This window comes from Electrona antarctica (assembly GCF_951216825.1).
Source record: "Electrona antarctica genome assembly, chromosome: 9".
In the NCBI taxonomy this organism is placed as follows: Eukaryota; Metazoa; Chordata; class Actinopteri; order Myctophiformes; family Myctophidae; genus Electrona; species Electrona antarctica.
The window spans coordinates 52,777,759-52,793,221 of record NC_136790.1 but is presented as its reverse complement, the minus strand read 5'-3'; the positions used below and the strand labels follow the sequence as shown (position 1 = coordinate 52,793,221).

General features: G+C 42.9%; 1 protein-coding gene across 2 annotated transcripts in view; it reads right to left on the bottom strand.

The window, feature by feature from the left end:
- Positions 1-10,934, bottom strand: part of LOC306930334 (natural resistance-associated macrophage protein 2-like) — a 50,206-nt gene extending 39,272 nt beyond the window's left edge. Inside the window, exons 1-2 of one of the 2 annotated variants that reach the window (XM_079511254.1) lie at positions 10,736-10,934; positions 2,466-2,594 (exon numbers count right to left, since the gene is read on the bottom strand). In XM_079511254.1, coding sequence (XP_079367380.1) covers positions 2,466-2,502 — 37 coding nt within the window. In that variant the 5' untranslated portion in view covers positions 2,503-2,594; positions 10,736-10,934. The remainder of the gene's footprint in view (positions 1-2,465; positions 2,595-10,735) is intronic. The other variant, XM_079511255.1, reaches the window with a different exon arrangement.
- Positions 10,935-15,463: the final 4,529 nt, after the last annotated feature.

The window sequence follows — 15,463 nt, the reverse complement described above, 5'->3', positions numbered from 1 at the left end:
CCAATTTTTTTGGCATCCATTGTTAGGTATGCCCATATGATGACCACGGATATGGTCTAACAGTGTGAAAAACGTATTTTTCATTTCACTACACCTTTAAACTAAAATAAACTAAACAAATGACTCCACAAAAGGTCAGATCAAACTACTACTTATAATACTACTTAATGTCAAATATTTAATCGCTGAATCGAGCAACATAAAAACTGTGGGGTGTTCACAAAAGCCGGAGTAGACGATATAAAATGACCCACATTTTCTCTTTGCAAATGTATTGGCAAATCTAAACAAAAAAATTTGACGTTTCAAGTTGAACCCAATGTGCTTCTTCAGAGTCCGAGTAATGTTGTGTTTGGACAATAGATTTGGTACACTGTTACTGTACATATCTTCTTTGTTCTGTCTACCATTGTGATCGTTTAACCCAGTAACTGTCCCATGTTGGTTTGTGGATCTGCACGACTACTTTTCTCTTGTCAAAGACAGAAACAAAAACACGGTTTTGAGCTACATACACAAATTAAGATAGAAAAGGATCAGCCTCCAATATACACACATTAAGAATTATTTAATCTGGCTACAAATGGAAACTCACTTAGTCTGGAGTGTTCATTCATCTCGCCAACTTCTCTTCTCGCGGTCTAGAATCCACTGATCTCTAACAATGACCTTAATTCCTTTATATTTCTCAATGACTCAACTTCCTATTTCTAAAAAAAGCTGAGGAGAACTGAGAGAAAGACAACTTGATACCATTATAGAGCGTCGCAGTCCCGCCCCCTACCATGGACCAGGAAATGAATCCCAATGCATTTTCCTCATAGACATTTCAAAACGTATTTATTTAAAGACCTTTTAAGTGTCGTACAAAGCCAACTCGAGTCGTGACAAATCATGACAACAAACACAATATTTTGGACCAAATAAATAATTACAAAGAAGAAAAACAACAAAAAAAGTGTTGTAACCTGCCGTTTCTTTCTTCTTTCTAATTATTTGTTCGGCCCAAAATATTGTGTTTGTTGTCATGATTTGTCACGACAAGAGTTGGCTTTGTCCGCGGTGTAAACGTCTTTAAATAAATACTTTCTGAAATGTCTATGAGGAAAATGAACGGAGAATAATTTCCTGGGCCATGGTAGGGGGCGGGACTGCGACGCTCTATTGCCGCAATAATAATGTCCCTGTCTTATACAGATAAAGAATCGTGGATAACATAACCTGCACCTATTGTGCCTATCTATCTCTGAGTGAAATCCATTTAGAAATGAACAATGGATCTTTTAGCCACAATACAAATGGAGTCCATCTAGTCGTATAAGTTGTGTTCCAACGTGCGCACAAGCACCCTGCAAGCATAGGGGATGCTCCTTGTTTCTACATACTTAGCTTAACACATCAAATCTGGAAAGTGTCATTTTAGATCTTAGCTATATCCCAACATAAGTTTGTTAGGATTTAGAAGGAAGCTGACGGGCAGAAACCTCTTTATCTCCATTTTCTAACTTTTTTTTTCGTGAATCAGTGCCCTACTACTACTTGATCACACTCTTAGTGTCACACAAAAGTACCTAAAGTAGCAGATCTACAAGCTCGGAAAGCGGCGCGAGGCGACACGTATTGAGCTTGTGGATCTGCTACTTCTGCTATTTCTTCATTTGGATCCTGAAAAGTAACAGTTCTGGTCATTTGATCCACCCGGCTTGACCCGAGTTGACGGCAGTGTTGTTTTCGTCGACTAAAACAAAGACGAAAAATGTTCGTCGACTACCTTTTTTCACTGACGAAAACTAAATGGAAACTAAATGAAAATGAAGCCATGATGACTAAAACTAAGACTAAATATACTGACAATTGTGTCAACAAATAAAAACTAGACTAAAATGTTAGGAAGGGACTAGTGGACAAGAGATGCAGTATAAGTCATTTCACACTTGGTTTGCATGCTGAAAATAGCCGATCTACAAGCTCACAACGCGTCGCAGCGCGATGCGTTGATTTAGTCGACGCACCTGTAGATTTAGTCGACTAAAATCTCATGACATTTAGTCGACTAAAACTAGACCATTCCAGGTGACTAAAATGTGACTAAAACTAAGTGAAAACTATTCAAGAGACTAAAACTCAAATAGAAATGTGCTGCCAAAAACAACACTGGTTGACAGAGATTTTCAGAATCTGCCTCAGAATGAGTTAAGCAAGCGTAGCTTGTAGATCTGCTATTATAAAAAAATGAATGATTTTTTTCAACAAACGTTAAGTGATTCAACTAATTAGTAAAAGAAAGCACACTGCCATAATGTCTCCTACAGTACAGTACAGTACAGTACAGTACAGTGCAGTACAGTACAGTACAGTACAGTACAGTACAGTACAGTACAGTACAGTACAGTACAGTACCGCATGACGTCTGGGAGTGTCAGAGAGGTGCAGCCGCTCACATTTCTGTTATCATAAGCACTTACCTTCCAGGAGGTCTGTAGTATCCTGCCCAGCCATCATGAGCGCAGGCTACAGAGGGTCCTGGTGAGGGGAGGGGGGGCAGCGCAGGCTACAGAGGGTCCTGACTCCAGGACAGGGGCAGGAATATCTGCCTGCCGACAAAGGGAGAAGAAAATAAAACTGTTGTTTTTTTTTTAATTGATGATGCATTTAGAAGCAACTTCAGCCCAACATATGACTAAGGGCAAAAAGAAGAACCGTCTCCTTTTTCTTTTCAAACAATGACTCGGCTGAAGGAAAGAAAACACGTGACTTGTTCCCAGACATTCTTCGTTCTGTCCACAAAATTGTGAAACCTCTTCAGAGAACACGAGTTGACCAATGACGGCCCTGGTTTCTGTTCAACAATCCTTGAACTAAACTGTCCCCTGTCCCTAGCACAATGTTGGTTCTGAAATGTCACATCACATCATCATCAGCGCTGTAGTGTGTCACGTGTCAGTGGTTCTCAAAGTGGGGTCCGGGGACCCCTAGGGGTACTTGAGGGAGTTCCAGGAGGTCCTTACTTAGCTAAAATCGTTAGGAACCAAATGGACCCTTACGGGTCTGTAACTCTGAGCGCACTCTCAAGAGAATTAACACTGGTTTTACAATATAAATTGGGGTCCCAGAGATAGAAATGCCATAGGTCCGTAGAGCCTAATGCATGTCAAACTGGGGGTCCTTGAAATTAAAATGGTTGAGAATCACTGCTACCTAGAGCCGTAAAAGTATTCTGTCATGGGGGTCCCTGGCATAGCTTTTCACATGGGGGTCCCTGGCATAGCCTTTCACATGGGGGTCCGCGGGCAAATAAATGTCGATCTGGGGGTCCTTGACGTGTAGACGTTTGAGAACCACTGGTGTACAGTTAGGTGGTACAAACATTATGCTCAAAACCATACATACATTTTCAGGAAATGGAAAAAAAATAACCTGTGTTCAAATGGATCCAATGGATTTATTATTTCATCACAAGATCTTGTTAACAATTTCTCATTAAATATGCTAAAAAAAAATCACACCCGTGTGAAGTAAGTGGTGCAACTCCGTGTGGGGGTCCCCGGGGGGGGGGGGGGGGAGAGTTCCAGACCCACATGAACGCACCCAGGGTGCCGGCCCAATTCCGGCGAGCCGCCCAGTGTCCGAAACGGTTGAGAAATGACAGAGTTACCGTGTGGGGGTCCCTCTACTGTACTGTACTGTCACTGTACTGTACTGGCACACCCGAAATCACCATATATACAGTTAATATGTGCGTGTGTTTGTGTTAGGTTGCGCACACAGGTGGTGAAAAACAACCATGCTGTTTTCGTGCTCAGACCCACCCACCCACCCAGCCGCACCACTTAAAAATTACACCCGTGTGAAGTGAGGGGCGTTCTTATCGTCTTACAACAATGATGTAAAACAAACATTGAGACAAAACAAACATTAACCCATTCTGAGCGGGAACCCCTTTTGGTGTTTTATATACACTTTAGCTATTGAAAAATCGTTAAAATGTGGTGCAAATCTTTGAATATATATTGTTTCAGAGAGAATGTTTTTAACTCAATGGGGGGGTCCCTGGAACAACATATTTTCAGATGGGGGTCGGCGGCCAAATACATGTCAAGGACCCCCAAAATATTATTTTGGGGGTCCTTGACATGAAATAGTTTGAGAACCACTGACATAGAAACATGGGTTTTTCAGTCATGATTTAGGACACAAACCTGCCCCTCAAAACCCACACAGACAGACTCAACCCGGCCCACAGGTTGAGAAGCAGTGATGTGGGGAAGGGTCCCGGCCCACAGGTTGAGAAGCAGTGATGTGGGGAAGGGTCCCGGCCCACAGGTTGAGAAGCAGTGATTTGGGGGAAGGGTCCCGGCCCACAGGTTGAGAAGCAGTGATGTGGGGGAAGGGTCCCGGCCCACAGGTTGAGAAGCAGTGATGTGGGGAAGGGTCCCGGCCCACAGGTTGAGAAGCAGTGATGTGGGGAAGGGTCCCGGCCCACAGGTTGAGAAGCAGTGATGTGGGGGAAGGGTCCCGGCCCACAGGTTGAGAAGCAGTGATGTGGGGAAGGGTCCCGGCCCACAGGTTGAGAAGCAGTGATGTGGGGAAGGGTCCCGGCCCACAGGTTGAGAAGCAGTGATGTGGGGAAGGGTCCCGGCCCACAGGTTGAGAAGCAGTGATGTGGGGGAAGGGTCCCGGCCCACAGGTTGAGAAGCAGTGATGTGGGGAAGGGTCCCGGCCCACAGGTTGAGAAGCAGTGATGTGGGGGAAGGGTCCCGGCCCACAGGTTGAGAAGCAGTGATGTGGGGGAAGGGTCCCGGCCCACAGGTTGAGAAGCAGTGATGTGGGGAAGGGTCCCGGCCCACAGGTTGAGAAGCAGTGATGTGGGGAAGGGTCCCGGCCCACAGGTTGAGAAGCAGTGATGTGGGGAAGGGTCCCGGCCCACAGGTTGAGAAGCAGTGATGTGGGGAAGGGTCCCGGCCCACAGGTTGAGAAGCAGTGCGTCTAGATGGAACATAAGCTCTAGGGTCTCTTGAGTAGAGCATGCGAGTGTGAGAGAAACCACATGACTGCTCTTTCCCCTGAGCTGAGTCATGGCTGAATGTGCATTGTGTAAGAAAAGGGGGTTGGGGTTTAAAATAGGAGTAAGTGAGTCTTAGTCTTTACAATCGCTATTTATTTCTCTCAGTAATGAGTAGTAGTGGTGCGAAATTAGGACCCCCAGTTTGACATGCATATTAGTCTACAGAGCCCCATTTAATGGCATTTCTATCTCTGGGACCCCAATTTATATTGTAAAATCAATGTTAATTTAACTCTGAGAGAGTACAAACGGACCTAACGGGTCCGTTTGGTTCCAATTTTGTACACTCTCAGAGTTACACAAATACACACCCATAAGGGTTCAAACTATCATATAAACTGGGGACCCCCTGGAACTCCCTCAAGGACCCCTGGATTACTACTACTCATTACTCATTACCAATTAAAACAAATGAAAGTAATGATACCATTATTATCAGTGAAAAACAAGGTCTTGACTCCTAATCTAATCCCATAAAAACATGGGCTGTTGGGTAGACTATATAAAGGCTAAGCGGTGGGTCTGATTTCCTTTCAGCACACGAGGCAGAGGTTTATTGAGGTTAAATGTAAAGGGCTGAGCAAAGCTCACACTGGGTGGCTCATATTCTATAGAGCCACCAGGGCAGGGGCCATACTGTGGATTAATTCATATTCTATATTCTATAGAGCCACCAGGGCAGGGGCCATACTGTGGATTAATTCATATTCTATAGAGGCACCAGGGCAGGGGCCATACTGTGGATTAATTCATATTCTATAGAGCCACCAGGGCAGGGGCCATACTGTGGATTAATTCATATTCTATAGAGCCACCAGGGCAGGGGCCATACTGTGGATTAATTCATATTCTATATTCTATAGAGCCACCAGGGCAGGGGCCATACTGTGGATTAATTCATATTCTATATTCTATAGAGCCACCAGGGCAGGGGCCATACTGTGGATTAATTCCATAACTAAACACTGTCTTTAACAGAGAAGAAATTTACCCATTTAGACCTGAGGTAGATTCTACAACTGCCTTCTAAATCCTGACAGTTTTCTGAAAAACTGGACCCACTGGACCCCCAAACATATATGTAATTGTCCGCCGACCCCCATCTGAAAATATGTTCTTCCAGGGGACCCCCCCCCCCCAGGAGCAAAGATTCAAGCTAAAAACGTTTGCTGTGAAAGAAATTTATATATTCAAAGATTTGCACCACATTTTCACGATTTAAAAAAAATAGCAGATCTACAAGCTTGTAGCGCGTCAGATTTACCTTGTGAAAACATTAGATTCATAATAATCAGGCTAAATAATGTTTACTGATGTGTGTGGGAGGAATGGGCACAGCTGATCATGGCCATAGTGTAATACTGTACAATACGCTAGTCATCCAAGGCCAACTTTCCCTAAAACCTTGGCCTCAATAGGGCAGGCTGTCACGACCATGAAATGATTCAATTATTGAGATTAACAATTTAATGGCATTGGAACAGAAAAAACAAAATGTATTTATTTTGTAAACAAAACAAAATATAACCGGAATCTAATCAAAATTAACAATGTACTATGGCCATATTTCAAAGTTGTACTTTTTTCAAATTTCAAGCTTGAAAATGTATGAACATTTCTCAACCGATGAATTCATACCGAATTTATGACAGTCACGCGAAAGTAATTGCGATGATCTTATCTCAAATATACTTGCGATTAGGCGATGATCATGTAATAATGGAGACAAACCTTGGCCTCTCAGAACACAGAGCACTGAGAGCAGACATAATCTGCATAGAACAGTTTACACAATCACCCCTCTATCTACGTCACCTCCCTAACTGACGACGAGTCACGAATGCCTCACCCATCCGTGGTGGACACAAAGTCCTACTAGGCCTGCTAGGGTCCCCCGATGCCTGGGTGTGAAGTGACTTTTTAAGGACTTCCCAATACCAAAAATAAATTAAGAAAGGGAGAGAAAAAATATATAATTTTTTTTTTAATACCAGATTACTGCATTTAAAGTGATCAACAAACTATACTTGTCAAACAATAATTGTCAATAAGAAATAGTCAAAAATTGTGAAAATACTAGCAGATCTACTTGTACATCGGCTATTTTATCTGTGGAAGCCGCACGTCTGACTAAATAATGCCTCAACTCAAGTCCCCCCAGTTCAAAATATGATTATTTTGGGGTGGTCACCCGGTTCAGATATGATTATTTTGAGGGTCGTCATCCGGTTCAGATGTGATTATGTTGAGGGGTCACCCCCACCCAGTTCATAAGCATTGTGATTATGTTGAGGGGTCCCCCACCCAGTTCATAAGCATTGTGAGTATTTGAGGGGTCTCCCACCAAGTTCATAAGCATTGTGATTATTTTGAGGTGTCTCCCACCAAGTTCATAAGCATTGTGATTATTTGAGGGGTCTCCCACCAAGTTCATAAGCATTGTGATTATTTTGAGGTGTCTCCCACCAAGTTCATAAGCATTGTGATTATTTGAGGGGTCTCCCACCCAGTTCATAAGCATTATGATTATGTTGAGGGGTCACCCCCACCCAGTTCATAAGCATTATGATTATGTTGAGGGGTCCCCCACCCAGTTCATAAGTATTATGATTATGTTGAGGGGTCCCCCACCCAGTTCATAAGCATTATGATTATGTTGAGGGGCCCCCCACCCAGTTCATAAGCATTATGATTATGTTGAGGGGTCCCCCACCCAGTTCATAAGCATTATGATTATGTTGAGGGGTCCCCCACCCAGTTCATAAGCATTATGATTATGTTGAGGGGCCCCCCACCCAGTTCATAAACATTGTGATAATTTGGGGGCCTGAAAAGGTTGGGAACCACTGCTGTGAACAAACTACCAGCAAACAATGCAAAAAGTTACTGTGAGACAGTTGCTGGTCTCCAGAATTCATTAGAAAAAGAATCAGTTTGTTGTGCATTCTCACAAAGAATGAGTTTGACTTGGTATTGGTAGATGTACAGTTTTACATTCAGAGAAAAACAACTATCAGAAAGGAATACAGAACTATATAGAGCATATTAGAACTATGTGATACATCAATCAGCTATTCATTATTATGAGGGCATGGTGTTTTGGCAGGTTTAAATACCAAAACAGTAGGTACTGTTGGAGTTTAATACAGGCCAGCACCGTCAACTCAACATGTACTAGCATTTGTCTTTTAGCATCTTACAAAACCACTAACTGTCTGAGATAAACTGTCTGGGTAAAGGAATTCAGCTCCAAAGCTATTCACATTTGATTCCTAAAAACCACAGTCTGAAACACCCACGAGCACATATCTCAACAACAGCAAATCAATGTTTCCATCTTTAGTTTCCATGTTGGTTTCTATGGCATTTATAGCACCAAGCAGATCAGTTCAGCCAGGTGCTGAATGCCAGCCAGACGCATTAAGATTCCTTTGATGTTGTTATTGGTTACCGTCGTTATTTTCACCAGGCCACCTTTCATTTTCAGAACAGAAAATGGGCTAATAAGTAACCAGTGAGTGTACTAATGTACTAGCATTTTGGCCATCTTACCAAAAAAACAAGACCCGAGTCTGAATGTCTAGGTAAAGAAGACGACAAAGAGCGAAGGAATTCAGTTCCAACTTCCAAACACATTCACACACATTTGATTTCCTACAAAACACCAGGCTCAGCAGGCTGGTGTGATTCGTGTTGCGCCTGAATAGAATATATAGACAACAGTATTATAATTACAGTCAACAGAAACACCCATGAGCACATGATGTCAACAACAGCAGACGTTTTAAGGAAGGAGGAGAGACCCGCACACCAGCCACTTGCTGGTTCAAGAAGTTTATTTTAAGAGTCGTAGCAACGTTTCGGCCTTTCGACCTTCTTCAGGCCTTTCGAAAGGCCGAAACGTTGCTACGACTCTTAAAATAAACTTCTTGAACCAGCAAGTGGCGGTGTGCGGGTCTCTCCTCCTTCCTTAAAACGTTTGTTGTTCTGCCAGGACCTATACGCACCTGCTATAAAACTGAACCGGGTGTGCGGAAGTCATCCCTCGAATAAGTCAACAACAGCAGCAAATCAATGTTTCTAATGTTTAGTTTCTACGTTTAACAATGTCAACAAAGACACATCCCTTCCATCAGGATGTGGACTGAAAGAGGGGGAGGGATCGGCATTATAGCAGCCCTGTAATGCCAGAGATCATCACGAAATAAAACATCAATCAAAATATATAATATTTGTCACCATGTCAATATCAAGATATGATCAATATTTTACCATGTTGTGGCGATGAATATTAATACTTTTAACACATTTTTACACAATGAGATTAAAAAGTAAAAAATATATATCAATAATGCCTATATAATAACCAAGTTAGCAAAACACCTAAAACAATCAGAAAAGTGCACCACCTCTTTACTGTAATGCAGCTTAAAAAACAGGAAAATTGTCGTCTTGTGTAATGTCATCTCACAGTATTACAATATCCCAAATGCCAGACAATATCAAGTTGCATATGTCATATCACAATATTGTTTTAATACTGATATAATAGCCCCACCCCATAATTATCAACAATAAACCCTTCACCTGGGATGACATGTGGGTAGGGTCGGGAAAAGTATTACATTTTAACATAGAAATACTGAGTTACAAGTAAATGAGTACTTGAGTAAAAGTGTTGGTATGAAAATGAACTTAAAGTACCAAAAGTAGAAAGTACTCTTTATGTCCCGTTTCACAAGTTTTCAAATGTATACAAATCTTTTTGGGGAAAAAAGCAGACCTACGAGCAAAAAAGTACCATTTGCTTCTGAGATGTAGTGGAGTAGAAGTAAAAGTACTGAAAACTGGAAAAAGAAGCCCTCAAACTTGTACATTTAAGTAATAAAGTACAGTACTTGAGTAAATGTACTTAATTACTTTACACCACTGAAATGTGGGTTCCATTCATTTCAAACCAAGACCACCGGTCACCACATACTATGATACTACTGAAACAGAGTAACAGCTGTCAAACTATGAAGTAGTATTTAACATACAAACAATGTTTGACAGTTCAATCACCAGCTAAATATAACTGCACAGCTAACTCTCAAACAATAATAATGGGTTGAATTCGACATCATGGAATGTAAGTAGGCTATATCATATGTATTGTAATATTGCATGACATGATCTAGTCTCGACCAATAACAACAATAAATATCGCTTCATAAAGACAGTCAAATTCACACACAACATTCCCACTATAGCTGTTGTGTGACCATATAATAATTCCCACTTCCATTGAAGACTGACATCTTTAATCTTTATTATCAGCTGTAGAATCTGTACATCCATCCAGGCAGCTAGCTGGTCTGCTGCTGGTGGCTACAGACATTAGCTATAGTTGTATGGAGTGTTGTTGTGTGTCCAGACAGTGTCCCAGATAATCTTTGATCAACACACCTGACCCTGACAGCCAGGACAGGACTCTCTCCTTGTGTGATCCCAATTGAAACCCAGCGTCAGCCACAATGTTATGTCTGTCTGTCTAATCGGGCAAAAAGGCTTGAACAGTTTCCATGGTTGCTAATGAGAGTTTGGTGTTAGCCAGTTAGCCGCGGATGCTAATCTAGTTCATTTCTCAACTCAAGGAAAAAAATGAATGTTGATGAACATGGTCGTTACCTTTTTGGGTGAAGTTGAGGAGGAGGTGGGACAGTGAAACGAGAGGGATAGATCCTAGATCCACTTGTTGTTGAGATGTCTGTGGTCCAGTCAGTGGGTCGGCTATGTGTGTGAAGTTAACAAGCTGTCCTCCCAGCCAGGCAGCACACTGCTGGCAAAGTGACTCTGGTCCATGTCATCTGCAGGTCGGCAGCACAGCACCCACAGTACACCACACACAGTGTTGCCAGGTTTGGAAAACAAGCCCATTTTGATTGATTGATTGAAATATTATATTAATATATAACAGTTTTCAGAATTACAGTACATTTCAAGCACAAACTCAATACAAAGGCTGTTAACTGTGAGTGGACGACCCAATTAAGCATTACACTTGTTTACAAGAGGGTCCACCATGTTCAATTCATCAAAACATTTAGAGACGCACGTACAAATAGACACTTCTATATAGTCAAAGAACAGAACAGGAATTCATCATAAGGGAGGTAAAAAGGGAAAAGAAACATATACAGTGAGGGGAAAAAGGGGTGGGCAGTGGGGGGGGATTCAGATTTTACGGAGGCCGCAGCCGTCCGTAGGTGCCCTTTGAGAGCGGTTTTGAAGGAGTCAAGGGATTTGCATGTCTTAATGACTGTTGGTAGGGTGTTCCACATTTTACAGGTTTAATGTTTGTTTTTAGTTCAATGTTTGTTTTAATAACGCCATTGACAATGAAAGGGAAAATGTACGTCATCTTGTCCCTAAACACACAAACATTAAACCATTTGTAACACTACAGAGAATTTATAATGTTTGTCTTGGCACCGTTTGTTTTACATCACCATTACATCACCTAATCAACATGAGTTAGACTTTAATATATTAGCGCCCCTCACTTCTCACGGGGGTGATTTTTTTTTGAGGGGCGTATATACAGCTTTTGTCCTCACACGTCTCATATTTGCCATTGACAATGAAAGGAGAAATTAGGTCATAATTATGTCCTTCAAATATGACGTAAATGTGTGGCAACACAAACATTGAATGTCGCAGATGCAAACCTGCATCTCCTGTCAGTCGGCCGGTTGCCCAGTAGTCTGCTGTCACCTAGGCAGAGATATATACATTATAAGTATTATTTTATTTTTTCAGCATATCTATATGTATATCTATATCTACATTAATTTCCTTTAATTCGGCTCACCTGTCCTCTCGCCCTGTCCTCTGCCTCCTCTTCTCTCACACCAACTAACTTCATGTCCTCTTTCACTACATCCATAAATCCTCTCTTTGGTCCTCCTCAGTTCCAACCTCGACACCCTTCTACCGATAATACTCACTATCCCTCCTCTGAGATGGTTTGGACACGTACAGTACAGTCTGTACTGTACGTGTCCAAACCATCTCAGTCTGGCCTCTCTACCTTTATCTCCAAAACATCTGACATGCACTGTCCTTGGGCCTCTGACAGTGGCGTGCACAGATAGACACTAGGGGGTGCTAGAGCACCCCCTGCCCTTTTGGCAATGTGCCCTTTTGGAAAAAAAAACAAAAAAGAAAACGTTTTTTTCTTTTTTTTGGGGGATTTTTCAAAAATAGCAGACCTACAAGCTTGTAGCGCGCCACTCGGTGGCGCGCTATGAGCTTGTAGATCTGCTATTTTTCAATAGCTAAAGCATAACATAATGCTAACACCAAAAGTGGTTCCCGCCCAAAATAGATTAAGGCAACCGGCCGGTTCCACGCGCTGCACAAGGTGCCCTTTTTTAACTTGAGCACCTGCCCCTCTAAATGTCTGTGCACGCCACTGGCCTCTGATGTACCTCATATCCATCCGTGTCACTCCCAGAGAAACCTCAACATTTTAGTCTCTGCTACCTCCAGCTCAGCTGCTTCCTAATTTTATTTTCCTCAGTGCGACTGTCTCGAAAGTCTGACTAAAACCTACAATACATACAACATAGCTGGTCTCACCACCGTCTTGTACACCTTCCCTTTCATTCTGGCTGATAGGTTCCTATCACACAGTGACATCACACCTGACACATTTCTCCACCCATTCCAACCTGCTTGCACTCGTTTCTTCACCTCTTTTCCGCACTCTCCATTGCTCTGAAATGTTGACCCTAAGTATACTTAAAGTCCTCCACCTGCTTCACGTCTACTCCCTGTAACCTCACTGTTCCACTTGGGTTCCTCTTGTTCACACACTAGAATATCTGTCTTGCCGCGGCTAACCTTCATTCCTCTCCTTTCCAGGGCATATCTTCTCCACCTCTCTATATTTTCCTCTACCTGCTCACTGCTCTCACTACAGGTCACAATGTCATCTGCAAACATCATGGTCCATGGCCATGGGGATTCATGTCTAACCTCATCTGTCAGCCTGTCCATCACCATGGCGAACAAGAAGGGTCTCAAGTGCTGATCCTTGATGCAGACCCAGGAAAAACAAAGCCCAAAGTCGCTTATAATAAGCGGGCATGGCAACCCTGTCCACACACTGTACCATGTGCTCTCGCTCCAGCGGCCTCATTGGTCGATGGTCTCCTAACGGGACCCTATCCAAGACTCACAGACAGTCTAATGTGATTTCAAAGGTTATAATGACCTAAATACTACTCAGTCCGCAAATTAACACGCGCACGCACACACGCGCACACACACACACACACACACACACACACACACACACACACACACACACACAGAGAGAGAGAGAGAGAGAGAGAGACACGTTTGTGCCAGATTTGGGTTCATCTTCATTCTTTTTTAATTCTTCAAGATTAGACTACGCTTCATGAAGTGGCTTAATGACTGTAACCATGCAGATGGAGAGAATCAGATCCCACAACAAGACATTGTCGTATCTTATGACACGAGACCATACAAACTTAACCAAAACACTGGGAGAGCATTGAGATAATTGTGTGAGACACGGCAGACAGATTGAGATGTTCCTTGATGTTTATTTCGACAACACAGCATAGCATAGCATAGGCCTGGCTGGCCTTGACCAGCCACCAGGTAGTGACTGGCCAACTGACTGAACTGGTTACATTCAATTGCATGACATTAAGTACAGTTTACAAGAGGTGAGAATAGAGGCGTGTTCACTGTTCCCCTGAAGTCAACCCCAGCTTACGCATTGATCAGCCATTTGTTGAGTGGCCATTTTGAACCCATGTTTAGCATTTGGTTGCCCTAGGTGTGAATCAGGATCTCAGGACTCAAACAAAAGGCACAGTAAAAACAACCCCTGTCCCCAGGTGGTCCTTGAATATCAAAGACAGACCCCAATTAAGCCAGCCAGCTAGTCTGACCAACTAAACAGATCACCATATGCTATGAGCACAGTAGCACACATTATGGATAGAATTATGATTTCCAGATTCCACATAACCCCCCTTATGACATATATGTCATATAAAAAAATATGGAACCATAATTCTTACCAGTTACCACCCCCCTTGACCCTCAGCTTAACAATACATTCAAGACATCAGAATAACGGCATTACAGTACAGAATTTCCCCCAACATGGTTTTCAAACACAGACATTCAAGATTACACAACTCGACATAAATGATTTCCATTACAGTGTTACAAATACCAGATCACATGAAACTCACCTAAACACTGTATTCGGCTGCCAATTTAATCACTATCCTGACAAGTAATCTTAAACAATGAATAATGGAAAATGATTAGTAAGTTACAATTAGCTGACGTTTAAACAAGACATTGCCGCTTTCAGGAAATTTAGGACGTGCCATAACATATCTATACGTCTATAATGCTTTAAATAAAACTCTGCTCCACTAAGGTATATAGAACATACACACCAAATCACATGAAACTCTCTCTTTGGAGTTTCACAGGACCAAAATCAAAATAAGTCTCCAGACCTATCCTGACCATAAACAAATACATTAACAGGCCAGAGTTTAAGCAATATTTAACTAATTAATACTCTCTTCACGTCTCTAGGAAAACACCTATTTGATTCACAATTAGGCTACTTATGAACCAACTTACCTAATTATACGACAAAACATACCAACATGAGGCCTATTTTTTCATGTTGAAACAAACACGACGCACAATTTTGAAACCAGAGAGAAGGAATGTCCGTCTCCCCTCTGATATGATGAACAAAGGAAAATCTTCTGTTTGCTGCATTCCGTTACCTCAAAGTTCGCTTCAGCTGCAGATCAAGTTGAGAAAATGTTCACCGCTGTTTTCGCTGAAAGCTCTCATAATCATCTCATCATCTCATCATCTCTCCCCCCCTCCCAGCTCTGAAACAACAGAGATGGGAAAACGAAGAGAAAAAGCAACATCTTCATCACAGACCCCGTAGGCCCGTGAAGGCCCTCAGCTTGCGTCGTCAGTCGGCCACGGAAAGCCAAGCCACCGCCGCCACGGAGATGTGTCCTTCTTCGGCACGTGTCGTGCGTGCAATGTGTGATCAGCACACCGCATACTACACGGCCGCTGTTTGACACTGTCCTCCTGTCCATCCCGAAACGAATTCCCGAAAGTGGAAACCGCCGCGTCGAGTGGTCGCCTCCCCCCGTCGTGGACCTCCGCTGGTGTCCCCGTGCCGTGCTTCGCTGCATCGCTCCCCTGCTCGCCGTCCCCTGCGTAGAGTTGATGATCGAAGGCCCCCGTGAGGCTGTCCGCTTCGTCGAACGCTCCTCTGTCCACCCCGTGCACTGGCTGGACAGTGACGCACGCCGCCGCTGC